At 51.7% G+C, this 27,063-nt stretch overlaps 3 protein-coding genes and 1 long non-coding RNA gene across 4 annotated transcripts; 3 read left to right on the top strand and 1 right to left on the bottom strand.

The window, feature by feature from the left end:
- Nucleotides 1-425: 425 nt before the first annotated feature.
- On the top strand, nt 426-6,961 carry LOC125337741 (keratin, type II cytoskeletal 5-like). Its single transcript, XM_048327807.1, has 9 exons — nt 426-1,104; nt 1,671-1,885; nt 3,503-3,563; nt 4,182-4,277; nt 4,535-4,699; nt 5,074-5,199; nt 5,397-5,617; nt 5,925-5,959; nt 6,108-6,961. The coding sequence occupies exons 1-9, from the start codon at nt 535-537 to the stop codon at nt 6,386-6,388; spliced, it is 1,770 nt and encodes a 589-aa protein (XP_048183764.1). The 5' UTR covers nt 426-534; the 3' UTR covers nt 6,389-6,961.
- Nucleotides 6,962-10,410: 3,449 nt separating this feature from the next.
- Nucleotides 10,411-15,988, bottom strand: LOC125337754. The gene is made up of 3 exons (XR_007208129.1): nt 15,510-15,988; nt 11,154-11,198; nt 10,411-10,798 (listed from the first exon to the last, which is right to left on the bottom strand). It is a non-coding gene; the product is annotated as an uncharacterized LOC125337754 (long non-coding RNA).
- On the top strand, nt 13,663-18,424 carry LOC125337744 (keratin, type II cytoskeletal 6A-like). Its single transcript, XM_048327810.1, has 9 exons — nt 13,663-14,337; nt 15,267-15,481; nt 15,995-16,055; nt 16,249-16,344; nt 16,580-16,744; nt 16,924-17,049; nt 17,291-17,511; nt 17,755-17,786; nt 17,898-18,424. Exons 1-9 carry the CDS (start codon nt 13,843-13,845, stop codon nt 18,092-18,094), a joined length of 1,608 nt encoding a protein of 535 aa, XP_048183767.1. The 5' UTR covers nt 13,663-13,842; the 3' UTR covers nt 18,095-18,424.
- Nucleotides 18,425-22,539: 4,115 nt separating this feature from the next.
- Nucleotides 22,540-26,437, top strand: LOC125337742 (keratin, type II cytoskeletal 6A-like). Its single transcript, XM_048327808.1, has 9 exons — nt 22,540-23,093; nt 23,464-23,678; nt 23,958-24,018; nt 24,127-24,222; nt 24,468-24,632; nt 24,898-25,023; nt 25,415-25,635; nt 25,877-25,911; nt 26,031-26,437. Exons 1-9 carry the CDS (start codon nt 22,608-22,610, stop codon nt 26,237-26,239), a joined length of 1,614 nt encoding a protein of 537 aa, XP_048183765.1. The 5' UTR covers nt 22,540-22,607; the 3' UTR covers nt 26,240-26,437.
- Nucleotides 26,438-27,063: the final 626 nt, after the last annotated feature.

The raw sequence follows: 27,063 nt of genomic DNA, 5'->3' as shown, positions 1-27,063 counted from the left end.
GAGCCAACAACAGGACATGCATGGCTAGTCGCAGAGCTGGAAACCCTGGAAAAGCCCCTATTTTTCTTGCCTATGCAACGTGTTAAACCTTAAAATTCATCTTGCAAAATCTTCGCTTTGCTCAAGCGAGCGAGTCCTTGGCTTGCCTGAGGGAAAGCGGCTCCCAGGGTCTCAGGAATCATGTTGCATCCTGCCCCTGAGTGCAGACCTCGTCCCATTCAATTCTAATTTAATGACTCAGAGCGGCGGCTTTGGTGGAGGGGGGAGCTCCCTCTTGCCGTTACTTTCCTGCCTGCAAACAATGCATTTTTCAGCGCCTCGCCGTAGCCGAGGTGTGTTTGACAAGGCAAGTTGCTGCAAGGCACGTCAAGTTCTGAAGTCCCGTGCCAAGTTTTCCAAGCAGATAAAAGAGGAGGCTCCCAAGCTCTCCCATTACAGGGGTTTCTGTCTCCATTGCCCTCTGCTCTTTTCCTGCTGCGCAGCCTTTTTTTGTTTTCCTGTCTCCTACCCTTTGTCTTCCCAACTGAACCAACCATGAGCCGGATCTCTTTCAGATCATCTACTGGAGGGGGCATGAGGGGCTTTAGCTCAGGCTCTGCTATCGTAGGAGGTGGTGGTGGTGGGACCAGAAGCAGTTTTAGCTCTGTCTCTGTCTCCAGAGTTGGAGGAGGAAGAGCTGGAGGTGGAGGAGGTTTTGGAGCTGGCGGTGGCTTCGGCAGCAGAAGTCTCTATAACTTAGGTGGAAGCAAAAGAATTTCCTACAGCTCGGTTGGTGGAGGTCTACGGAGCGGAGCCGGGGGTGGATACGGCTTTGGTCTTGGCTATGGTGGTGGAGCAGGAGCTGGCTTTGGCTTAGGAGGAGCTGCTGCCGGTGGTGGCTATGGGCTGGGAAGTGGATTTGGGCTGGGAGGGCCCGGATTCGGTGGCCGAGGTGGCCCCGGGTTCCCTGTTTGCCCACCTGGTGGCATCCACGAAGTGACTGTCAACCAGAGCCTCCTGGCACCCCTCAAGCTGGATATCGATCCGGAAATCCAGAAGGTGCGAACGCAGGAGAGGGAGCAGATCAAGACCCTCAACAACAAATTTGCCTCCTTCATCGACAAGGTGAGAGTTTGGTCTGAACCATCAAGCCAGGCATGCTATCAGTTGCCTCAGGAAAAAAAACTTCAGGAAGAAACTTCCTTTGGATTTAGGGACTTGCCTGAACTGATCCCAGCTGAAAAACAACGTGGGCTTGGCTGAAAACTGAGAACTGTTTCATGTTTCCTCTTAGCAAGGATGAGTTTTTCAGCGCCTTTATTTTATTGACAAAGTAATTCTCTCTCTTCCCTGTAAAAACCATCCTGGGGTGGATGGATCTTCTTCTCTACAATGGGATAGAACCAGTTTAAACCAGGAAGGTGGGCTGAGCATCTACTGGGGCGAGAAACATTAAAGTTGCAAGTACAGGTGTTTGGCCTGATTAAAACTCCTGAAAAAGTCTTGCTAAACATCTCCAGAAGCTTCTGATACTTTTGAGAATCCAATGCCCTAAAGTGGGACACTCCTAATAATTCCCCTCTGATTGTCCCAACGTCTGTTGACCTTTTCGTTGGCGATCCCACCTTTTCCTGGCAGTTGTGAGGTTTTCTGTGCTGTCCACACATGTCCCTGGTTTTGTTCCTCCCCAGGTGCGCTTTTTGGAGCAACAGAACAAGGTGCTGGAGACCAAGTGGAGCCTCCTCCAAGAGCAGGGTCACACTGTTACCAGGAAGTCCCTGGAGCCCATTTTTGAAGCCTACATCAACAACCTCCGGCGGCAGCTCGACAGCCTGGTGGGAGAGAGGGGCCGCCTGGACTCCGAGCTCCGCAACATGCAGGACATGGTGGAAGACTTCAAGAACAAGTAAGGAATCGCGTTCTGCAGCATAAATCATTCCAGCCAGGAAAATCCGGGCAGGTGGCTCATTCCTGCTGGTGCACACATGGTGTTTGATCCGGCTTCCTCTTCCCAGCATGAAACACGCTCCCAGAATTACCCCTTGTTATTTTACATTTATCACGAGCAAGATCAGCGTTTAGCACAGAATTCCCAGGAAACAGCTCTAGCGTAACAGAGGTCATGGTCTGATCCCTGGAGTCTCCTGAAATAAAATACCTGGAGACAGAAAAATTAATAAATCGTGAGAATAATAGGCAAAACCGGAATGAAACTTAGCCATAAACTTCCAGCTCAAAAATCCCCCATTTCCCATTTTGTGAAGGAAATTCCAGCCCTTCTCGAGGGCCCAGGTGAGTGCTCAGCCTGTCACCTCCCATCAGCTGGAAGATGATCAGCCCTTTGCCAAAAATTTCCCTGGGGAGGGAATTAAGCCCCTGCTGAGCCGCAGGATCAGGTGGAGGGAGGACGGATCATTCCCGGGACACACCAGTCAGCAGCTGCTGCCTGGAGGGGGTTTTGGGGGGGATTTTTAGGTGAGGTTGTTGACTTTTATTTGGCTGAGCAGAATCTGTCTCTTCTTCAACCAGCCCTGGCTGACTGCAAATTTGAGAATCACCCTGCAGGGCTGGAATATGTAAATATTAGGTAGTTAAGAATGGGAAGAGACAGATTTTTGAGAGAGGGGCTGGCGATGACGCTTAGATCCAACAGGAGGGAGTGGCAGAGCCTCTGGTGTAGTTTTGGGTGCATTTGAGGTCTTGAAAAGTGTTCTAGGCTTTTAGAAATACTGGTCAGGCCCCAAATGATCAATTCTACAGCCTGGATATCAGTTACCTCCTGGAAAAGAGAACACATTTAATTCTCAAGTCTAGAGTTGGTTCCCAGTCCACTGGCTAATTCCCACCTCTTCCCTTGTCCACTCAGAGCTCCGTCTGCAGGGAAAGCTCTGCCAATATCGGTGAGAGGACTGGCACGAACCTGCCTTTGAAAGCCAGGTCTTTGTCTCAAGAGCCTGCATGTTTTGTCTACTTTCTAGCTAAGCCCTGCCCTGATTATCTGATGAGAGGATGTTGCTCAGAGCCATAAAAAGTTCCACAGAAACGCTATGAGAGCTGTAATGATCCTCTCTTGCATAACCATGGAGTTTTTGTTTTAATTAAACGCTGCAGTGGGTTCTTCAGAGCCATTAGCATTATTATAATATCAAATATCAAATGACTGCTTTATTATACATTTGTAGGCATTGCAGAGCAGCTTTGTTGAAAGCCTTTTGCATAACTTTGCTTGGAGCGAAGGTCACGGGGAATGGCTGCTCCTGCTGCCTGCCAAAACGGGCTCTGAATCTGCACATTTGTGTATGAGCTTGACTTTATGGGCAGTGATTAAAATATATTAATTTAACTGGGACTACTCACACCATGGAGTCCCACAGTTCAAAGACAGCAATATTTGCTCTGTGTCTGCTCTGGATAAACATGTGGGAGTAGGGAATATATCCATGAGCCACAACTGATGATTTGGGAACGGGGTGCTCCCACCTCTTCATTCCATCCAAACCCCCTCACTCTTTTATCCTGGCAGATATGAAGATGAGATCAACCGGCGCACAGGTGCTGAGAACGAGTTCGTGGTTCTCAAGAAGGTGAGTGGGTTGGGAATTATGGGCCAGGAACTGGAATTAACTCACCTTGCAGAGTTCAAGCAAAGCCGGTGGGAGTTGGGGTCCTGCACCCTCATGGCTGGGTCGAGCTATGAGATCAGCACATCCTGGGCTGGGTCCTCCTGAGGCCAGGAACGGGCACAACCTTCTCTGTGCTGATAGAGCTGCCCTGTTTTCTGGTCTCTTGTAGCTCAGCTCAACTCAGTCTCTGGTCACATCCTTGTGAGCCAGAGCTTTGCCTTCTGCCCAAGAACCTGGTTCTGGCTCACAGTTGATGTCCAACATTACATTAAAAATATACCTTGATCACAGGGACATAAAAAAGAGCCTAAGGAGCTGCTGGCACTGGCACAGGTTGCCCAGGGAAGCTGTGGCTGCCCCGTCCTTGGAAGAGTCCAAGGCAATCTGGTCTATGGAAGGTGTCTCTGCCCATGGCAGAGGTGGGAATTGGATGAGCTCTCAGGTCCCTTCCAGCCCAAATCATTCCATGATTCCACGATTCTATGCATAACAGACCTGGAAGCAGACATGGTCCTATTGGTGTCCTGAAGCCCCTTTGGGTTCTGGTTTCATCAGAAACCATTGGTATCTTCTCTTTAGGACGTGGATGGTGCTTACATGAACAAGGTTGAGCTCCAGGGCAAGGCCGATGCGCTGGCAGAGGAAATCAACTTCCTGAGAGCTCTGTACGAAGCGGTGAGTGGTTCCTGGAGAGCATCCCCCTGCTCCTGCCCCGTGGATCCTACGCCCGGGGCTCTATGGGAGCACAGGAAAAGGTGGTCCGAGCCTTTTGGAAATGATAATGCAGAAATAAGTTAGAAAAGGGCAAATGGAGATGGAGCAGGGGAAATGCAAGAAAACAGCTTGGCAGGGAGCACTCCCAAACCACCTCGTCTCTGTGGTTTTCACCATGGACGCCAAACCATTAACTTCATTTTTTGCATCTTTTGCAGGAGCTGTCCCAGATGCAGCAGCAAGTGTCCGACACCTCCGTGGTCCTGTCCATGGACAACAACCGGAACCTGGACCTCAACAGCATCATCGCTGAGGTGAAGGCGCAGTACGAGGACATCGCCAACCGGAGCCGTGCCGAGGCTGAGGCTTGGTACCAGAACAAGGTGAGTAACCGGGGTGACACTGATTTCTGTGGTCAGAAATGATCAGAAATTATTTCCCATCAGCTGAGGGGAGACAGGGACGAGATATTCGAATGTTTTGACCTTGGGCTTGCAGAGTCACTGGTAGAACTGGCCTTAAACACTTGCCCTTCCAGGTTCTTGTAGGTGACAATGCTCCGGTCCCCTGTGCCATTAGGCACTGCCTTCCTGGCACATATTGAGAGCTAAGGGCAAGTGCCATTATTGCATGGGCAGATTTCAGAGGAATCTTGTCCCCCACCCACATCCAGACCTGCACTTTGTTCCCTGAAGTCCCCTCACCCTTCCCTGAGCTCCCGGTGCTCACCAGTGCTCTCCTCCTTTCCGTGTACCAGTACGAGGAGCTCCAGGTCTCTGCCGGGAGACACGGGGACGACCTGAGGAACACCAAGATTGAGATTTCAGAGATCAACCGGATGGTCCAGAGGCTGCGGAATGAGATTGACAGTGTGAAGAAACAGGTAGGAAGGGGATGGTCCTGCTGAACAGGAGGAGGTGGGTGGGAGGCGATGGTGGTCAGGCACAGCAGGAAGAGCCATCAGGAGCCCTCAGTGCCATCCTGGGAACCACCAGCCAGTGTCCACAACCCCCCAGCAATGCTTGGGAGAGTGGTTTGGGGGGTCCAAATGAAACAACTGCCTGTTCTCCCCACTCCCAGTGTGCCAACCTCCAAGCAGCCATTGCTGAGGCCGAGGAGCGCGGGGAGATGGCCCTCAAGGATGCCAAGGCTAAGCTGGCCGAGCTGGAGGATGCCCTGCAGAAAGCCAAGGCTGACCTGGCCCGGCAGCTCCGGGAATACCAGGAGCTCATGAATGTCAAGCTGGCCCTGGACATCGAGATCGCGACCTACAGGAAGCTGCTGGAGGGCGAGGAGAGCAGGTGAGGACAGGTGGACCTGCTGTATGCTGGCCAGGGACCATCTCCTTGGGGTCAAACAGCTCTTCCCAAGGGGCTGGAGCACCAGGGTGGACAGAGGGATGGTTGAAACTGTGAACTGTGTAGGCAGAGTTTTGTTTCTCCAGCTCTCGGCACCCGATACTGATAAAAATGAGCATTGTCACCTCTCACCTGTAGCACAGACACACCCCACCAGAGCAGAGGCCCTGCTGAAGGCCATGAAAGCCTAATTAGATGGTGCCATGGACAAGGTTTTGGCATCATTGCTCACTTCCCCCTTTCCCAACAGGCTCGCTGGAGAAGGAGTCGGAGCTGTCAGTGTCTGTGAGTATCACCCCCACGTCCACCTCTTTGTATCTCCTCCCCTTCCACTTCTTCCCACCCACCCCTCACCAAGGGGGTGACACTGCAGGTCTCCCCACCTCGGGGCTCCAGCCGTCCCCTCACGTGGGTGTTTCTGGTTCATTCCCAGCCGTGGTCAGCAGCTCCAGCGGGATGGGCTACGGCGGCGGGAGCAGCCTGGGCTTGGGCGGGGGGCTCGGCCTGGGTGGCGGCAGCGGCAGCGGCGGCTACACCATGAGCAGCGGCGGTTTTGGAGGCGGTAGCGGAGGCTTTGGAGGCGGATCTGGGGGGCTCAGCTACGGCGGAGGCAGCTCCTTCAGCTCTGGGAGCAGCCGGGGCATCAGCTCCAGCACGGGAGGCAGCGTCAGGATCGTTTCCAAGACCACCACCAGCAAAAAGACCATCAGATAAGGCTGGCAAGTGCATGACCGTTGGCAATTGCGGCCTCCTGCCCTGCAGATCATGGTGTAAATAGCTGCGCTAGAGCCTCTCCTTCCTCCGTCCTTCACCTCTGGGGCAGCGGGGGGGACCAGGACCCCTCCGTGAGAATCTGGAGCACCTTTGGCTGAAGCACAGGTTGTAACTGGCTGGGCATGGACCCTGCGGCGCCCCTCGGTCTCTCCTCAAAGTCAGGCGTTTAAAGCAAAATGGAAGCACTGTGTGGAACGGGGACAACCATTTCGTTCATCCCATACCAAGGGTGAATCACAGCCTTGTGGAACCACAGTCCCGGGTCCTCAGCACTGAAAACACCTCCAAGAGGCTCTAAAAGCCTCTGTCCACAACATGTGTTACAACCTCCAAAGGTTTTGTCTGCAATTCAAGATTTCTTCCAGCCCCTTCTGTTTTCTCCGGCACTTGTGGGAAAGGTTTTTGCTTTGTGTGTATAAGATTTCTAACTCCTCGTCCTCGTGGCTGCAGCCTCCTCACTTCCAGGCCTAACCTACTGTAAGGTCCAATAAAAGAGCATTTGTCATTTTTAAACTCTGCTGGGTTTTGCCTTTTCTTCCCTCCTCCTGCGGCAGGTGTTGGTCTGTGCTGTGGCCCTGCTGCACTGGGGATGCCCTGAAGGCAGTTCCTGAGACAGGATTGGCTCCTTGAGGAAACAAAACTCAGTTTTAGGACTTGGGCTCTAGGACAAGTCGGGGCAAGTGGAAAGGAGGGTGGGATGAGCAACCTGGTTTATGGAAGATGGCCCTGCCCATGGCACGTGGGTGGAACTGGATGGGCTTTAAGGTTCCTTCCAACCCAAACCATTCCATGATTCTATGGATGTAGAACTGAGGCACAGGAAGGAAAAACTGCCTCAGAACTGAGCCAAAAGCTGGATGAATCCCACTGTGGTGGTTACCTCCAAAGTTGCCCTTTCTGCCTGTGACTGCAGGAGGAAGGAAGTGCAGGGAAGTCGGAAAAAAGAAGGTGATTCCCAAAGGTTTATTTGGGATTCATGAGCTGGCTCAGGCAGGGCATGGCTCTGCCATTAGTTTGTACAAGCAGGAGTAACTTGTACATCAGTGGAGCCCACCTCTGGAATCAGCGCCACGACGAGGACACAGCGAGATTGGCATCGCAGCAGGAAGGGGACAGAGCAGGTGGGCATTGCCCTGATTGGGAAGAGCAGCTGGAGGGGCAGGCACAGGACAAGGCACCCAAAATCTGCACACACAGCCTTTGCACACCGAGCTTTCCCTGGGACGAGCAAATATCCCATGAAACATCCTGGCTGCTCCTCCGCAAGGGCAGCTTCAGGGCCTCAGGTTCATTTGGAGTCCTCCAAGGTGTCCACAGTACTCGGTCTCCCAGTTCCCACCCAGCCCCTGGGAGGTTTCCATGACCTGCCTGGGTGGGGGGTTTCAGCCAAGATCCCCCACCAATCCCAGGCTCCCTCCCATGGCTCCACAGGCACCTCCTGATCCCGCTCCCCGGCAGGGCCAGGTGGGGATCCCGGCAGGAATGGGGCAGCACCAGGCAAGGTGGGAATCCAGCCCCAATGGCAGGACAAGAACCATGGGCAAGGCAAGAGCCAGGGCAGGAGGGAGCAGATGAGGAAGGACCCACAGCCCTTTGGGAATGCTGGTCCCAAAAGGAGATGGTCGGTGCCCATCGACCTATCCCTCAATCCCTGCAAACTCCAGCTGGGGCCGCAGAGGAGAGGAGGCATCAGCCGGGTCTGCCAGAAAAAGCTCCTCGTGCAACTTTCTGCCCCAGAGCAGCTTTCCAGGGAAACGCCTCCGAGCTCCCACACCAACGGGACCCCCTCGTCCATCACCTGGCCCAGGTGTGAGAGCCCTGGCCAAGCCAGGCAAGCATCTCCAGCAGGTGGGGACCCAGAGCAGGGAAAGGGACAGTCCCGCCCAATGGTCCTGTGGTGGGATCAGCATCCCGAGGCTCCACTCCAGCACCTGGGAAGGGCCTGGAATAATGTCTTGGGAGAGCTGGGGCAACCCATTTGCACAAGGGGAGGTTTTATGGAGGGGGAATGGTTGGGCTCCATTAATTGAAGAGTTTTCTCCACTTTTCAAGCATCTGGCCTTGTTTCTCGGACTGGTTTGAGGGAATAGGGACAAGCTCCCAGAGCCAAGGTGGTGGCTGGAGGCAGAGCAGCCCAATTTGTTGGGTTTTATTATTGAAAATGTCAAATCTGATGGTTTTTGGTTTTTAACCCCAGTGTGCACAACACATTGGACCATGGGCCACATCAACACATGGCTCCACCACCAATGAATTCTCCATGAAATATCTTTGCCAAATCCTTACCCATCCCCGTGGCACCAGGACAGCTCCTGAGCCTCCATGAGCCAGTGCTGAGTCCATCTCCTGCACTCTGAGGCTGAAGATGCAGCCAAAAAAGCCCTGAGCAGGTCTCTGTGTCCTCTGTTGCCAGTGAAGTGTTCTAAGAGCCCATCCCGGCACAACTTTGGGAATTTGCAGAGCAGCTGCAAAAAGCTGTATGCAAGTTCCCTCCTCCTGATCTGCAGAGAAAAATTTGACACACTCAAGTCAAACACGACACGTGATTTTAGCTGGCACTGAAACACTGGGTGAAACATTTCTTGAAACTAAACATTTAATTTCAACGTTTTCTATGGGAATGATCCTGTCCTGAAACACTGAACTTAAAACAACTCCCCTTAAATGAATTCCAAAATGAAACTTTGCATCTTTTTTGACTCAAAAGCAGAATTTCCATCAAGGAAAATTATTTTAATTTGCAAATTGTTTATTTGCACAGGCTGCAAATGAAATAAGACATGAAATGGCTGCAGGGAAGGCAACACAGGATGCAGCAAATCCAGAGTGGAACAATATTCCCAGCTGCCATCTGCTCAGCTGGAGCAACATCCCGCTGCCCAAAGCAGTTGGAGGTCAGAAATGGATCCAATCCCAAGGATCAGCAGAGTGGTAAATAAACATGACACCCCTGGAATTGCTGTCCTGTGATTGGATCCACTTGCCAGGACACACGGATAATCCTTGTTTATCTTCCCAGTTCCTTGTCCCACCCAGGTTTGTTTTAACAGGGAGAAATTAAACTCCGTGCCAGCGCTCTGGATCTTCAGAAGGAAAATCAAGCCAGGAGCAGGATGGAGCTGAGGGATGTGGAATGTGCACAGAGCTTGCCAAAACTGTGGGACTCCCCAGCGACACCATTCCAGGGCTCTGCGTTCTTTACTGGGAGGAAAGACGTGCCCCAGGGCCAGGAGAAAGGACGGCGTGGGACAAATACCCTGTGGCCGCCTTCAGCCCAGCCTGGGGCGGGGGATTCCCCAAAGGCATTTCAAGGAGATGTGGAGGATCCAGGTTCCTTCAGGTGCCACCAGCCAGACACCAGAACAGGATAAAGGAGGTACCAGACCCCTCTGAAAGCCTGAGGGAGAACGAGCCCTCCCAGGTGTGTGCAAGGCAGCAATGATGGAGACGAACTGCCCAAAGCCTGGGCTGCAGTGGAGTCTCCGTGCTGGCACAGAAAACAATTATCTGGGGAAAGCAGGTCACACCTACACTTCAAAGTCACCCAGGAGCTGGAGCTGCCTGGCCTCCAGATACTGCTGGGAACAGGCTCAAAGGACCCAGCACAGGGCAACACCTATGGGAAAACTTCTGAGGAGCTCATCCTAATTCATCCCTTCGGGAAATGGGATTCATGGACACTCACCTCCCACCCAGAGGGGCCCGGCCCCACAGCACAGGGATGCTGTGAGTTCAGTGGTCTCCTGTGGAAAAACCTCAGTCCTGCTGGTCTTCATTAACGTGGGATAAAATAGTAAATTACAGCCAAAATGAGTCGGGTTTGAATTTAGCTTGGAAGCCCAAGTTTAACCCAAAGGCTTTAATTTAAGCAATTAACTTAAATTACAGCCTTGACTTTGCTGATAATTAAACTGAGATTAGGTAGCACAGGTGAACCAACGCAAGGTACTTTGACACACTCCTGTTTTACAAATATGGTTATTTTTGCAAACAAAACACAGAGGAACATCCAAATATTTCAGCCTGAGAAGCTGCATCAGAAGAAGGATTCCGAGGTGGATTCTGGACAGGAGCAGTGGAGCAGAGGGACGGAGAGGAGGTGATGAAAAGCTGTTGGAGACATCCCTGTTCACTCAACCACAGGAAAATGGCTCAGATTTCTCACTAAAGGGACCAGAGTTGCATTGATTGCCCTGACAGAGGCAGAACTCCCTGATCTCAGAGGAGAGTTTTTACCTTGACAGCAGCATGGTGCCAGACACAAATTCAGCCAAGACTTTACTCCCAGGTTTACAGCGTTGGTAAAGTGTTCTCCTGCCTCTTGCTCTGGGCTTGCAGCGACTGCTCATCCTGGTGGGAAGAAACGAGGAGAGGGAGGGAAGGGAAAGGCTCCAGAGCCTGCCCAGCCTCTCTCACACCGGGGGGGCTCTGGCACAGACACAGCTCCTGAGGTGATATCAGGAAAAGCTCCCGAGCAGTGGGTGAGCTCCAGCACCATCCTCTGCATCAGGAGGTCCCTGCACCAGAGCAGCAAATCTGTTCCGTGCCTGGAGCTGCAGGAGCATGGGAGACACTCCCCCGGGAGCTACCTGGAAACTCTGTGTTTCATCAACAGAGCAGGGTGGGGACCCCCCTTTCCATCAGCCCATACCCCAAACCTGTAGCTACAGCTCCTTGTGCTCCCAGTTCTGCCTTTTGTAATTACCTCTGACATTCCTTCCGGATGAATGACAACCGCATCACCTCCACCCTGGCAGAACGTGGAATGGAAAGAAATTAATTCCTTCTCAGTTGCTTGGAGGAGCTGCTTTATTATTACTGTTATTAACCATGGGCTCCAACGCACTCAGTGGATTCCTTAGCCAAAAAAAGACAAGTTTCAGATGTGAAGGAGCCCGAGGGGGAAAAGGAAAGCACTGACACATCTCACTGGGAGAACTGGGGGGGCTCTGCCCTACACAGCCAGACTCCCCACGTTGTGCATCTCCCTCGGGAGGGAGGATCTGCCCTTTGGTGCTGATCTCCACTGGAAAAATTGGAATAAAGCTTCTTTCAGGTACTCAGTGTTAGGGGAGATGGAGAGAACTGAGAGAGCAATCCCCAAAGGAACCATGGGCTGGCAACTTCCAGCTGCTTTGGGGTATCTTATGGTCATGGAGTGGTTTGGGTGGGAAGGGACCTCAAAACCCCATCCCATCCCATCCCTGCCATGGGCACCTTCCACTGTCCCAGGTTGCTCCAACCTGGCCTTGGACACTTCCAGGGATGGGGCAGCCACAGCTTCTCTGGGCACCCTGTGCCAGGGCCTCGCCACACTCACAGGGAGGAATTTCTTCCCAGTATCCAACCTAATTTTCCCCTCTTTCAGTTGGAAATCTTTCTGCCTGGGAGTGGAAGCCAGCACACCTTTTGTATGTGGGAATGAATCTCATGACTTCAAGTCTGTCTGTTGGTGGGCAAAGCCCCCAGACTGATCAACAATCCTTCGAAAAATGCCCTTTGGACACAGACTTTGCTCACAATCTGTTTGCTTCCAGCTCCCAGGGGTGCAGAGTCAGACCCAGCAACAAAGCCCCACTGGGCAAAACCTGCAGCATTCAGCCCTTCCTTGCAATAAAAGCTCAGTCTGACAATAAACACAAAACCAACCTGACAATCCCCATCTAAGAATAACATTTCATTAAAAACCTCCATGGCAAAAATCGTCCCTCAGACAACCGGAAACAATGGGGACACAAAGGATTTCTGGGTGTTTCCTGCACCTGCGTGTGTCGCCAGGCAGGGGCAGATGGAAGCACAACTGCCCCCACCATGGTGATTCCTCATTATTCCATCGATTCCTCGTTATTCCGTTGATTCCTCGTTATTCCATTCTTCCTGTGCTGCTGCAGCCAGCATGAGGGGAAGCTGCTCAATTTCAACTTCTTCTGTAAATAAATTAAACACAAATCCTCTTTTCCCGAAGAACACAAAACACCACAAGCCCTTTTTGTCCCTCAGAATGAATTATTTTTCACATTTTCATCTTTGATTTTTACTCAAGCCACCTGTTAAATGCAAAGGGCTGTGTTGGTACCTGTGGTGGGAAAGGAAAGATCAAGGATGTCCTACAGTGTCCTGTGGATCTGGGCAGAGGGAACCCTGTGGAGCAGTTTCCACTGGATTCAAGCAGGCAGGATCACACTTCCAGATGTGCTGAAGGAGCTGATTAAATCCTTGGGAAATGACATTGTGTTTATTAAGTGTGCGTTGGGAACAGCCCCGGAGCGCTCCATTTCCACAGAGCCAGTGGAGTCAAAGCAGTTCCCATTCCCACAATCTTTCCTCCTATGTATTTATTTCTGAGTTGTTTGTTTGTTTGTTTGTTTTCATCCTGCTAAAATAAAGTCCAAACCCTCAAACCCGAGGTAGCAGTACATGTTTGTGACAGAGCTCAGTGGCAGCTGTCAAAATCCACACAGGAACAAAAGGATCTTGTCAAAATATTCCATTTTTATTTGTGTAATTATATTTCTAAAAACGATGGAATAAGCCTGGAGAAGCAGGATTTCCAGCAGGATTTCCAAAGGGAGATGAGTTTTGTAGGGATGGCAGCAAAACTGGATCTGCTGATCCCTGTGGTGGCTCAGAAGGGACCATGGAATCTCAGGATGGTTTCGGTGGGAAGGGACCTTAAAGATCATCTTGTCCCATGGGCAGGGACACCTTCCACAGACCAAGTTGCCCCAAGTCCCATCCAGCCTGGCCTAGGACACTTCCAGGGATGGGGAGTCCACAACCTCTCTGGGCAAATTTCACAAGAACTTTATTGCAAAGCTATCCCAAAAGGCCGAGATGAAACTATTGACTGCAGGGCTGGCTGCGGAGCCGGCACCAATCCCACTCCTAAAGCACAGGGATTTAAACTTTCCCAAGCCCTGCTTGTGAACAAAAGAAGGGGTGAAAGCAATCCCGAGGGGTGAAGTTTTCCAATGACACAGGTGTTGAGTGACAGGCACTTGAGCAGTGTTTTGCTGCTGGTGCCCAACGTGACTCATCAGCACTTTCCAGCTTTGAAATGGGGACGAGTCTGGCTGTCTACAAAGACCGGCGACAGTTATTCCCAAACAATTCCCTGTTGCTGAGAACCTGGGCTGTATTATTTCAGCTGGGCGTGTGTGCAGAGTGAGTTCACTCTCCAGAATGCTGTTGGACATGCCAAGCCTAATTCATCAGAAAGATGATCCACCTCATCCAACCCATCCCAGGCTCATACATGCATAAAAGGGCTCTCCCCAGCCCTTGCAGAGCACAGGTTCACCTCTCTCCTTTCCCTCCTACTCCTTGCTCCAGGCCAGCACCTTTGCTCCTTGATTCTAGCTGTAGCATCCATCCCAACCCAAAAAGCCCCAGCAATGTCTCGCCAGTCCACCGTGAGGATTCAGAGGGGGAGAAGTGGCTTCAGCGCTGCTTCGGCCGTGGTCCCCAACACCTGCCGGACCAGCTTCAGCTCCTGCTCCGTCACCCGCCTGGGCAGCTGCAATGCTGGCAGTGGCTTTGCCAGGGTCGGGGGGGGCTTTGGAAGCAAAAGCCTCTACAACGTTGGTGGCTGCAAGAGGATCTCTGTGGCTGGAAGGGGTGGCAGCTTCTATGGCTCCGCAGGGTTCGGTGGTGGCGCTGGGAGCATGTACGGGGGTGGCTTTGGTGTTCCAGCCAACCTTGGCTACGGATACGGGGCCTTTGGGGGCGGCCCTGGATTCCCATCTGGGGGCATCCATGAAGTCTCCGTCAATCAGAGCCTTCTGAAACCTCTCAACTTGGAGATTGACCCCAACATCCAACGGATCCGGAAAGAGGAGAAGGAACAAATTAAAACCCTCAACAACAAATTCGCCTCCTTCATCGACAAGGTGAGATCTGAGCTTTCCTAAATATCTGATTTTTTTGGCAGGGACACTTTTCTTTGCTGGTTGATGAGGACAAAAGCTGATCGAGGAGGAATAGAAGTGAGGAATGAGACTTGAAGATGCCCTGGAAGCTCCAGGGAATGGCACCTGTTCCATAGCGGTTGCCATGAATTAATCACCCAGTGTTTGAGTTCCTCCTCGTTTGCTACTCCACATCTCACAGGCAATGAGGAAAGAAACAATCCCACCCTTCTGGAGACTTTCAGGAGCATTTCAGGAGCCTTAGGAACAGCTTTGTAGATGATTAAATGAAATCCAGAAACCCACCTAAAATGACCGAGAAATTGGCACAAGGGAGAAGCAGCTTCTCACTGCTCAAATTCCCTCAAAGGCATTTAAATCTGGCACCAGAATGTTTGGGGTTTTAGTTCAAAATATCAAAATCTGATCCAACTCTGTCTGTCCACCACATTTCACTGATGCACAAGAACATCTGCTCAGTTCCTGCTCTGGTCAAGTAGCCCCTCCTTGGTTTCAAGGAAAACGCTGCAGTATTTTGGACATTTAGTGGGGTAGGGGAGCTCTACTGAAGGGAAGGAGAAACAGCACCTTAACAACGTTATTTTAATTAAAAAGCAAGCCCTGCTTTGCTCCTTATCTGATTTTGCTCGCACTTTTCACACAAAATCCCTGTACCTGGTCTCAATTTAAACAACGAATGGGAAGCCAGAAAATCAAGGGTTGTTCCAGAGTTTGTAACACTGAACAGGGTCCCTGCACTCAAATCTCCCAACAGACGAGAATTTGGCTCTGACAACCAGCTGGAAGGAGCATTTCACCCTCTCAGCCAGTTCTGAGACCCTTCTATTTGTGGGGAGAGTCTCCCCAGTCTCTGTCCTTTCCAAGCCCCTTCAGGATATTTCTCCTTCCAGGTCCGATTCCTTGAGCAACAAAACAAAGTTCTGGAAACCAAGTGGAGTTTGCTGCAGGAGCAGGGAATGAAAACAGTGAGGAACAACCTGGAGCCGCTTTTCGAGACCTACATCAACAACCTGCGTGTGCAGCTGAACTCACTGCTGAGCGACAAGGGGAGACTGGAGGGAGAACTCGTCAACACCCAGTACCTGGTCGAGGACTTCAAGAAGAAGTAAGTCTTGAGCTAATGCTCTACTCACCTGGGCAGGTGCAGCCTTTCTCCTCTCAACATCCTTAAACCAACTGGGGAACCCAGGAGAGTCCAGGAGCCTGGAATTCCCGGCAATGACATTTTCTCAAGGAGAAATTTTCTCAGTAACGGAGTAGCAGATCCGAGTGCACCAACACTTAGGGAATGATTTGGAGCATGATCAAAGACTTACTGACTAAATTACCTACTGAGAGGGAAAAATTACACAGTAGGTCTGAAAGTTTCAGGGCAGCACATTTCATTTGCTTAAAACAGCAGAAGGAGGATGACTAATGGCCAGAAATAAGTAAAAAATAATGGATTCGTTCAAATTGTTTTGATGTACTTGTTTTAACTGGTTCAGCTCCTGATCTCTCATTGAGGGAAAAGAGCATCGTATGCAAAATGCTCTGAAGGAAACTCATTCCAGCAAACTCAAATCACCTCTCTCTGTTGCCTGCCCAAACAAAAGCTCCCTGTGCCGTCCTCCTTTAGGTATGAAGATGAGATCAACAGAAGGACCATCGCAGAGAACGAATTTGTGACGCTCAAGAAGGTGAGAGCAAATTCCAGGGCACTGTGGGATGGCTCATTGTAGAGCTCTGATCACCTACTCAGCCACAAATCCGTCCATTACAATTCCAACCCCTTTAGTTTTTTTATGGTTCCTTCCCTGCACTGTTATCACAATGCATGTTCCTGATTTACTGATAGCGGTGCAAACCACCCAAAAATCTCTCATCCCCCAGGATGTAGATGCTTCCTACATGAACAAGGTGGAACTCCAAGCCAGGGCAGATGCGCTGAGCGAAGAAATTAATTTCCTGAGAGCGCTTTACGAAGCAGTGAGTACAACCAGCTCCAAAACATCCCGGCCCTCAGTGAAGAGCTTCTCCATTCCTCTGAGAGCCTCTAATTCCTTCCCCCGGGAGATGCTAAATCCTTCCCCTCTGTAGAGTTGCACCACCACCTGAGCTGTTCAGATAATGATCTGTACCAGCCTCTCCCAGGTCTGCAGCTCACCTGGAAGGGTGAAGGCATCTCCCAAGGGAATTACCTCATTCCCTGTGCTCTTTGCAGGAGCTGTCCCAGATGCAGACCCAGATCTCTGACACCTCTGTGGTTCTCACCATGGACAACAACCGGAACCTGGACCTGGACAGCATCATCTCTGAGGTGAAGGCGCAGTACGAGGACATCGCCAACCGGAGCCGCGCCGAGGCCGAGTCCTGGTACCAGACCAAGGTGAAGGATCTGGGGTTTCCATGCTCTTATCTTCATATCTTGTCTGGAACTGATAAAGACTGACTCTTCCAAGAAAACCTTCCCAGCTGCTGGCCTGGGCTTAAGGAGGGGCTCTCAGGTTCCTGGTAGTTCTGAAAATGGTGGATTTTCCCTTGACTGATGGTTCCTCTCTGTGACAGTACGAGGAGCTGCAGGCCACGGCTGGCAGGCACGGGGACGACCTCCGGAACACCAAGCAGGAGATCTCGGAGCTCAATCGCCACGTCCAGCGGCTCCGATCCGAGATCGACAGCGTGAAAAAACAGGTAAAGGGCAGCAAACCCCACTTTTAACCAATTTACCCCCGGACTTGCAAGGGAGGGGAAGGAAAAGATCGGAGCAACCTGGGCAGTTCTGCTCAGTTTGACCCTTTTTGGCTCAAAACGAAAACTGTCACTGAAACTGGTGGAGCTGATGGTGCTGGGATAAAACCTTGTGGTTGCAGGGGAGGTGAAGAACAGCCTGGGTCTGGGGTGGGGACTTTAAACAGGGCTCTGTGTTCCGTAGTGTGCAAACCTGAAAGCCGCCATCGCCGATGCTGAGGAGCGCGGGGAGCTGACCCTCAAGGACGCCAGGGCCAAACTGGCCGAGCTGGAGGACGCTCTGCAACAGGCCAAGGCTGACCTGGCCCGGCAACTCCGGGAATACCAGGAGCTCATGAACGTCAAGCTGGCCCTGGACATCGAGATCGCGACCTACAGGAAGCTGCTGGAGGGCGAGGAGTGCAGGTGGGTGGGAAACATCCAGCCCTGGGGCTGGGGATGGCACTGGAGAAGCTCAGCATTGCTGGAATGCTGAACAGGGGGCACAGAGCTGGGCAGATTGTCCCAGATAATGGAAATAACAAAAATCTGCAAATGATGCTGTGATTTTGTTGTTCTCCCCAAAGGCCTCTGGGAAATGTATCTTATTGTTCCCCCCCAATATCAGCAGACTTCTAATCCTTTTCCTTGTGTTCCATCCCTGAACAGGCTGGCTGGAGATGGAGTTCCAGTGAATATCTGTAAGTCTCTAAAATATAATAATTACCTTATTTAAACATAAATTGTTCTTGTCTCTGCACCAAGAACCCAATGCCCAGAGATACTGAAACATTTCCTTCTCCTTCTTGCAGCCGTCACCAGAACAACGGTGGGAACGGGATACGGCGGAGGGAGCAACCTCAGCATGGGAGGGGGGATCTGCAATTTGGGGAACAGCTTCAACTGTGGGAGCGTTCCCGGGGTGAGCAGCACCACCCTCGGAGCTGGCAGCAGCTCCAGCATGAAGTTTGTCTCCAGCTCCTCCACCAGAAGAAGTTACAGGAGCTAAAGTTCTCCTTCCAGTCAGTGCCACGCACCAGAAAACACCATAACTGGTCCTTTACTGGAGCGTGGCGGGGTCGGCACGACCAGGGCCACCTGCACCCCAAGTCCTGTCCCACAGGAGCCCTACTTTAGGAAGTCTCTCTCAGCTGTGTTGTCTCGCACATGTCGTGTTGGGCTCAGCCCTGGAACCTGAGTCTCACTGGGTTAAATTTGCAGCTCGCTTGCTCCAGCTCAGCAGTTTTTTGGCCGGATTTTGTATATAAAATGTGTCCCATGACTGTTTGTCTCTCTTCACTTTCTGGGGTTTGTCTAATAAAAATGCACATGTAATTTATTCTATTTTGTGGTCCTTTTAATTAAAGAGGTGCAAGAGCAAATGCAAACACAGGTAGCAAGAACTTTTCCTCAGGCCCTGACCAGTTAAAGGCTCGGGTTTTTGCTCCTCACTCAGATTTACTGAATTTCACTGTCAGCAGCCAGAACACCCCAGCCCAGCAGAGCCTCAGAGGGAGGCTTGGGGTTGATTTCGACATTCCCTCCCCACCATGAAGGGAAAACACCTGGAAGCCAAACACCAGGACACGCCAAGGCAGGCGTCAGGTATAAGGGGAAAAGGCCTGAGCTTCATTTGCTTCCAGCTCCCAGCCCATTCAGCATCCAAGAGCCTGGATCCTGGGGGTGGGATCCCAGTGCCAGGTGTGTGATGTACTCGCACAAACCTTGAACAAGAGGAAATTAATTCCCAGGGAGCCAGAGTAACCCCCTGGCCTGTTCAGGTGAATCACGCATCCCAAAGCCCTGGTCTCACCCACGCCTTGGAGCCAGCAGTGCCAACATCTGCCTGAGCGGGCTGAGAGCCCTCCCTGGCTCAGGTGCTCAGTTTGGGGCCTGGTGCTGATGTTCCCTCTCCTCTAACCACACGGAGGGGCAGGATCAGGACCATACTCTGGGCAATAGGAATCATGAACCAGATATGGTCCTACACTGAACTAAATGTCACTTATCCAGTAGCTACATAAACACCCAAGAAAGGGATCTTTTTCACTGTTGAAAAGTGAAGGTCTTCAAGATGCAGCATTTCTTCATGTTTTTAGGATATGTTTTGAGAAGGTGGAAGAAAAAGCAGAGGAGGTGTAGGGATTTCAGATGTGGTTCTGACTAATTGGGAGAAATTAACGGAGAAGTAAAAGCAGAGAAACATCCGCAGTGACAGATCTCACCGCTGGAAGGTCACTTGAATGGAGAGATGAGACTGGAAAAAATACCCCAGCCCTCACTCCCTGGATTTTAATAGGTCCAAGTAAGGAGTAGAGAGGCCCTCGTAGGAAAATACTCACGGGTTTGGGGAAATAGAAGGGAATTGGCAGTGCTGGAATGACAGACTGGATTCAGGGTTTCCTTCAGGACCAGTAGTCTCTCACAATTTTCCCGGATGCCCTGCGCTCTGCAGGTGTATCCCTGAGGAAATCTCCTTCCCGAAATCTTGCAGGCTTGGTTGTGGATCTGCTGTGGGTCCCCACTCGTGCTGCACCAGCTCTCTCAGCAGCCTCCAGGGAAGGAGCAATATCCTCCCTCGGAGCAGCAGCCTGGGCCAGGTCAGCCAATGGCCTTCCCGCTGCTGCCCAAACACAGCCTCTCTAACCACGAGGATACGGAATTGTGCAACCCCAGAATCCCTGAGGTGGGAAAAGCCTTCCCAGCCCATCGAGTCCAACCTGTGCCTGATCCCCACCTTGTCCCCAGCCCAGAGCACTGAGTGCCACCTTCAATCCTTCCTTGGACACCTCCAGGGATGGGGACTCCAAACCTCCCTGGGCAGCTCCTGCCAATGGCCATGGAGAAATTCCTCCTGATGTCCAACCTAAACCTCCCCTGGCACAGCCTGAGGCTGCTTCCTCTTGTCCCGTTGTTCTCTGGGAGCAGAGCCTGACTCTTCCCTGGCTGCCCCCTCCTTCAGGGAGTTCCCCTGGGCCTCCTTTGTCCAGCTTCCTCAGGAGGAGGGACCAGACCCTTCCCTGGTGCTCCAGCCCCTTCCCCAGCTCCGTTCCCATCTCTGGACCCACTCCAGCCCCTCATGCTGTGAGGGGTCAATACACGGGGCATTAGTGGGAGTCTTGGAGCATCCGCCACCAAAATCCAGCTGGGGAGTGGGAAGGAAGTAGAGGGAATTTTATGAACGGTGTTCTCAGACCTTTTCTGCCTGTGAAAACTGTCCATATTCCACAGAATCATCAGGGCTGCAAGAGACCTTCAGGATGACCCAGCCCAGCACCACCATGACCACCCTAAACCATGTCCCCAAATGCGCTGAATCACCCTGATTTGGGCTGGCAACAGATGGTGAAATACCAGAACCTGCCCCAGAAGGGACTTTCCGTCATCTGTGACACCAACACAACACTCAGTCCCACGTCCAACAGGGACATCAGAAGGTACCACCCCCTGCATGCACACCTGGGTCACGGCAGAGAGGACAAAGCCTTTGATCCAGCCAGGGCCGGAATATTTTGTTCTTCTTGGGCATCACACCTCTGGATACTCAACCAGCCTCCAGCTGAGCCTACGGCTCAAAAGCAGGGCCCTGGTCACCAAGTGGTCACCTCCTGCATCCCGTCAGATTGCAGCCATGACCTGGGGCCGGTGTTTCAGCAGGAGAAGATGATCCCCATTAATTCCAGCCCAACCCAGATTAAAGCCTTAGTCATAATGACACGGATGATGCTGGCTCTCAGGGGCCTGGATTTGCAGTGTGTGGAGGGAGCTGATTGCAGGTTGGTGCCACTAAGGGTTTTACAGAGTTCTTTAGCACAGCCCAAGGCTCAGTCACAGGAGCTCCTCTCTCTTAAAAACGGCTGCTTGTTGTAACACACAGGAGCTGAAACACTCCCAAGACAGTTACTGTCATTCCAGGTTGTGTAATGGAAATGTTACAAGAACAGGGAGTAAAATAGAAATAAAAATCAAAAAGCTTGGCTGAAAGGCAAAAACAGACGATGGGAAACCGCCTATTTCCCTCCTGAGAGCTTCTGGTCACCCTCACTTTTCTGTCCAGCTGCCACGTGTGCCAGGACAAGCTCCTGAAAGATGCACCTGCAAACACCTGCAGCATATCCCGGTGCCTGGACATGGCTGGGAGAAGCCATGGATTCCCAGGAATGCTCTGTGGGAGCTCCTCCAAGGGGTGGCTGCTCAGCTTGGGCATCCGCAGTGGAGACAAACCATGACAAACCCCAGGGGCTGCAGGGGCTGGGAAAAGCGCGTCCACCCCTGGGCATCCGGACAAGGCACTGGGAGAGACCTGGGAGCATCTTGCCTGCTCTAGGAGAATCCCCTGCTCTAGGAGAATCCCTGTGTCCTTCACCAGGGCAGTGCCCTGTTTGGCTTTTCTTGGAAGCCACAGGGCATAGGAGTGAAGAGAGGTGTCCGTGAGCAATGTCGTAAGCACTGAATTTCCTGGTGAGTAAGGGATATCAGAGGAGGAAGACAACAGGCGTGGGGAGGGCAGCCTGGTAACACCGTGTAGAGACAAGGTTGTCCCATGAGTCAGGAAACAGCTCAAAAATCCGTGTAGGTGAAGCCCTGAGAAATCGCCGAGTCAGGGTTTGTGGCATCACAGATGATGGGAACTCCTGTCTGGGGCATGTTCTGGTATTTCACCATCTGTTGCCAGCCCAAATCAGGGTGATTCGCCACATTTGGGGACACGGTTTAGGGTAGTCATGGTGGTGCTGGGCTGGTGGCTGGGCTGGGTCATCCTGAAGGTCTCTTGCAGCCCTGATGATTCTGTGGAACATGGACAGTTTTCACAGGCAGAAAAGGTCTGAGAACACCGTTCATAAAATTCCCTCCACTTCCTTCCCACTCCCCAGCTGGATTTTGGTGGCGGATGCTCCAAGACTCCCTCATCACCACCCTGGCTCTCCCTCCATCACCTCTTTCCCTCTCCTGTACCAGTTCTGCTTTAAAGAACTCTCGTTTGGGCATGAGAGCAAGAGAAAAATTTCCATCAGGTTGGGGCCTGAGGTGCTGATGCCACTCTGGAGTTTGCTCAAAACCACAAACCATGATCAGAGACTTCTCAGAGCTCGGACCTTACACCAGGAACCAACATTCCAAAATCAATCAAATCAACCTTACACAACTCGGGTTGATTCATCCATGGACTGGAGATGAGCGAGCACTTGCCCAACAAGGAACCATCTCCCGCAGCAGTGGAAGGAGGGAGTGGGAAAGGGGTGGCTGCAAACAGGAGCTGAGCAGCCACTATCGAGGTTTTCTCAGATATTTCAACACCAAAAAAATGCAACCCCTGCACTTTTTTGAAAGCGCTATAGGTGCTCATGGTGAACTCACTGTGGGTGTGCCGGGCCTGGTTAATCAGCGGAATGAGCTCCACGCTGGAGCCGTCCCCTCCTCATGAGGGTATAAAAGGCCAGTCCCAGGCTGGGGGAGCACAGCTTCACTTCCAGCCACTTCCTCTCATTCCTTCATTCCTTGGATCACTCCTGGCAGCTGCCATGTCCCGCCAGTGCACCGTGAGGAGCCAGGGCAGAACCGGCTTCAGCGCTGCTTCTGCCTTCATCCCAAACACCAGCAGCTCCAGCCTCTGCCTGCGCCCTGCATCCCAAGCTGGAAGCTGCGGTGCCACCACTGGCTATGGAAGGTTCCCCGGAGGGTTTGGAAGCAGGAGCCTCCACAGCCTTGGTGGATGCCAGAGGATCTCCGTGGCTGGAAGAGGTGGTGGCTTCTATGGACTTGCAGGTTTTGGTGCTGGCACTGGGATCTCCTGTGGGTTTGGTGGGGCAGTTGCTGGTCCCTTTGGGTTTGGTGGTGGCCCTGGATTCCCTGCTGTCCCAGTCGGGGGCATCCATGAAGTGTCAGTCAACCAGAGCCTTCTGAAGCCGCTCAGCCTGGAGATTGACCCCAACATCCAGAGTATCCGTAAGGACGAGAAGGATCAGATTCAAAACCTCAACAATAAATTTGCCTCCTTCATCGACAAGGTGAGACCTGAGATTCCCGGTTGTGCTGTGGTGATTCTTTTGTGGGGAAGCACAAACAAGGGTGAATTTTATCTTTATCCACAATTTTGCTGCCCCTGTACTGCAGTTCTAACATCAGCAGCTTGGGAACAAATCCTGAGGGTTTCCAGCTTGGAGACCATTTACATCTTTCAGGAATGCTGAGACCAGAAAACAGGGACAAAGTGGTGTAAGGACGTAAGGAAGCAGAGTTGGGAAAGAGAGCAGGAGTGTTTAAATCGTCAGCTGCTCCCCAAGGGCTGAGAGCTCCCACCTTCCAGCAAGTGAATCCTCGCAGGATGTCCCTCACATCTCCAAGGAAGACCATCCTAAAACACCCTTCTCTCTGCAGGTCCGATTCCTTGAACAACAAAACAAGGTCCTGGAGACCAAGTGGGCCCTTCTGCAAGAGCAGGAGAACAAAACAGTGAGAAAGAACATTGAGCCCCTTTTTGAGACCTACCTGAACAACCTCAGGAGGCACCTGAGCAGCCTAATGACAGACAGGGAGAACCTGGAAGGGGAGCTGAGCAAGGTGCAGAGTCTCGCTGAGGACTTCAAGAACAAGTGAGTCTCTTCACGGTCTGCCTGGGCCTGGGTGGACTGCAACAGATGCAGAAAACAAGGGAAAAAAGCCTTTGTGCTGATTTAATCTTCTGAGTAAGGCCTGAGCTTAATATAAAATATTGCTGAAAAGTCACAGGCAGAAAATTACAGGACAAAAAGACCAAGGTGCCGAACTGTACATAAAAAAAAAAAAAATTAGAGGTCCTCTAATTAGTCCATTAGAAATGATGAAATTATTTTTAAACAAGCCTATACCACCCCTCCACCTCCATTCCACAGATACGAAGAGGAGCTCAACAAGCGAGCGGCCGTCGAGAGCGAGTTCGTGACCCTGAAGAAGGTGGGTGGGACCCACACGGCTTCCTGGCCCAGCAAGAAATCCCTTCTCCAGCTTTTCCTCTGCTTCTCTGAAACTCACCTGATTCTGCTGATGTGTTTCCTCTCCTAGGAGGTGGACACTGCCTACCTGGACAAGACAGAGCTGCAGGCCAGGCTGGATTCCCTCACGGAGGAGATCGACTTCCTCAGAGCCCTCTACGAAGCTGTGAGCACCAGCGCTTGCATTCTTCTCCCAGTCCTTGCCTTCCCTTCCCATTTCAGAGCCTCAGGGCTGATTATTTTCCCTTCTCTTGCACTAAATAATTCACTGGTTTTTCCATTTCACATTTCTGCATGAAGCTGTCCTGGAAACATCCTTTTGTTCACCCCTCTAACCTCGGGGCTTTCCATCCTCTGAGCAACGTTTGTGTCTCACCCTGTGACTCCTGGGAATATTTGCTGCTTTTGCAGGAGCTGTCACAGATGCAGACCCAGATCTCCGACACCTCCGTCATCCTGACCATGGACAACAACCGGAGCCTGGACATGGAGAGCGTCATCGCCGAGGTGAAGGCGCAGTACGAGGACATCGCCAACCGGAGCCGTGCCGAGGCTGAGTCCTGGTACCAGTCCAGGGTAAGTGCCTGGGAAGGCTTCTGCAGTGGGAAAACCACCCTCACATCCTCAAATTCCCCCGGGGAGATGGGTCCCACTGTGATTCTGAAACACAGAATGTCTTCAGATTTAATAACCCTATGAAATTTGGAAGCGTTAATTTGGGATTGGGAACACGCACACATTTTGGAGTGCAAACACCCCCAAACTCACACTAAATCCAGCTTATTATTGGGCTCTAAATCCCGCTTATTTTCCCTTGACTGATTGTTCCTCTCTGTGACAGTACGAGGAGCTGCAGGCCACGGCTGGCAGGCACGGGGACGACCTCCGGAACACCAAGCAGGAGATCTCGGAGCTCAATCGCCACGTCCAGCGGCTCCGATCCGAGATCGACAGCGTGAAAAAACAGGTAAAGGTCACCGCCAGTGCATCAAATGTAACTCTTACTGTGACCTGACCACTGGGTTGTCCAGGGAATAAAAATAAATTCATCCAAGGGAGTTCTGCTGAATCAGGAATGAACATGACAGGACTTATATCAGAGCAGTGACATCACCAAGAGTTGCTCAGTGTAATATCGATGAACCCAAGGAGATGCTGAGAGTTGTGGACGTAAATCCAGATTGTGACCTGGCTCAGAACATGGATCAGGTCAATGGATTGAATTCAATTCATGGATCAGTGATAGTTAAGACCTATTGATGTTAACCCAAATATCAGACCTGGGATCAGGACCTCAGGACACAAAAAGCTGGATTATGCTCTCAATAAGGAATGAAAACCCGGATTTTCCCCTGCAGGTCACTGGGCTGCAGACGGCCATCGCCGACGCGGAGCAGCGCGGGGAGATGGCCCTCAAGGACGCCAGGGCCAAGCTGGAGGAACTGGAGACAGCCCTGCAGAAAGCCAAGGCTGACCTGGCCCGGCAGCTCCGGGAATACCAGGAGCTCATGAACGTCAAGCTGGCCCTGGACATTGAGATCGCGACCTACAGGAAGCTGCTGGAGGGCGAGGAGAGCAGGTGGGTGGGATTTTATATTCCAGTTTTCAGAGGTACGGTGCAGTTGCGGACCCTGGTCAGGTTTAGACCCACATTCAGACCTGGGAGTGCCTGTGAAGAGGAGCTGTTTGGGAAGAGCAGCCTATCATACAAACTTCCCACCTTTCAAAAATATTCCAAGGAAATCTTCCTGCCTTTGTGAGCAGGTCCTGCTGACAGGTTCCCCTTGAACCCTCACTGGCTCTCCTTTGCTCCCTGACAGGCTCTCTGGGGAAGGTGCTGGCTCAGTGAACATCTGTAAGTAACTTTTAGAGAGAGTTTGGCACTTTCTCATTTACCTCCCACCCCTGCTCAGAGCCCATCCCACTCATCCACTGCCAGTGGATGTCTCTCACAAGGACGTTTTCCTCTGGCAGCCATGACCAGAACCACTTCAGGAATGGGATATGGAAGCGGGAACTGCCTGACCTTCAGTGGCGGGGCTGGAGGTGGGGTCTGTGCTGGACTGGGAATGGGCTCCAGCTCCGCAAGCGGACACGGCACGGATGGCTCGTGCATGGTCGGAGGGAGCAGCTCCAGCTTCAAGTCCATCTCTACCAGCTCTTCCACCAGGAGATGTTACTGAGGAGCTGACTCCAGGCCCCAGTGCCACCAGTGCTGAGGCTTCTCTTGGGTCCAGTCCTCACCCAGCTCCTTCAAAAGATTTGGAAATCAAACCCATCTGTCATTATTTATAGAAAAGATGCTGTGCTCCCATTTGTCCTTTGACCCTCCAGATTCCTCATTTCCCAGTGCTTGTCTAATAAAAGGCACGTGGAATTAATTGTCGCATCCTCTTTTTAATTCCAATTCTTTTCTCATACCCTGGGGCAAAGAGTGGTTGGTGCAGCAGAGTAACTTTGCTGCTTTGAAGGTAAAAAAAGTCACACACAAGTTGAGACAGCTCCTTCCTCTCCAACTCCATGGACCTCATATCCAACAGGAATAGAACATTTGGATGTTCCATTTCCGTGAGGATGGGAAGATATCTACCCTTCCTACTTGGCACTAGAGAAAGTCCTTCTATCTTAATTCCTATGTTATGACATCTCAGCCTTTTATGCCACGGTGGTTGTGCCCACACCTCTGTAACCAAACGGGGTGAGTCACGGAGGGATATAAATCTGTGTTTCCCAAGAAAATGAGTGCTGCAGCTCATCTGTTCTGCACACAAACCTCCTGCAGGGACTGATAAAACACTGCCATTACCATAATGAGAAATGGAAAGGACCCATTAAACCCCCAAAGTAACCCTCTTTGGGAGGAATAATGTCCCCAGAGGAGGCTGTGAGACAGTGAAAGACCCTCAGGGCACTGGAAAGGAAGTGGGTCGTCCTCTTCAGCACCCCCCCCATCTTTCTCCAGCCTCTCTGGTCCACATCCCACTGGCAGCAGCAGAGCTGGAGTTTG

Source organism: Corvus hawaiiensis, chromosome 24, assembly GCF_020740725.1.
Source record: "Corvus hawaiiensis isolate bCorHaw1 chromosome 24, bCorHaw1.pri.cur, whole genome shotgun sequence".
NCBI classification, from domain to species: Eukaryota; Metazoa; Chordata; class Aves; order Passeriformes; family Corvidae; genus Corvus; species Corvus hawaiiensis.
Note: the sequence above shows the minus strand (reverse complement) of the source record. Positions and strands in the feature narration are given on the sequence as shown.

Bases quoted from the DNA above. Each gene is read 5' to 3' on its own strand.
- LOC125337741 (XM_048327807.1), top strand. From the start codon at position 535: ATGAGCCGGATCTCTTTCAGATCATCTACTGGAGGGGGCATGAGGGGC. The intron at 1,105-1,670 runs GTGAGAGTTTGG...GTTCCTCCCCAG, and splicing joins TTGCCTCCTTCATCGACAAG to GTGCGCTTTTTGGAGCAACA. The intron at 3,564-4,181 runs GTGAGTGGGTTG...TCTTCTCTTTAG, and splicing joins AGTTCGTGGTTCTCAAGAAG to GACGTGGATGGTGCTTACAT.
- LOC125337744 (XM_048327810.1), top strand. From the start codon at position 13,843: ATGTCTCGCCAGTCCACCGTGAGGATTCAGAGGGGGAGAAGTGGCTTC. The intron at 16,745-16,923 runs GTGAAGGATCTG...TCTCTGTGACAG, and splicing joins AGTCCTGGTACCAGACCAAG to TACGAGGAGCTGCAGGCCAC. The intron at 17,050-17,290 runs GTAAAGGGCAGC...TGTGTTCCGTAG, and splicing joins TCGACAGCGTGAAAAAACAG to TGTGCAAACCTGAAAGCCGC.
- LOC125337742 (XM_048327808.1), top strand. From the start codon at position 22,608: ATGTCCCGCCAGTGCACCGTGAGGAGCCAGGGCAGAACCGGCTTCAGC. The intron at 24,633-24,897 runs GTAAGTGCCTGG...TCTCTGTGACAG, and splicing joins AGTCCTGGTACCAGTCCAGG to TACGAGGAGCTGCAGGCCAC. The intron at 25,024-25,414 runs GTAAAGGTCACC...TTTCCCCTGCAG, and splicing joins TCGACAGCGTGAAAAAACAG to GTCACTGGGCTGCAGACGGC.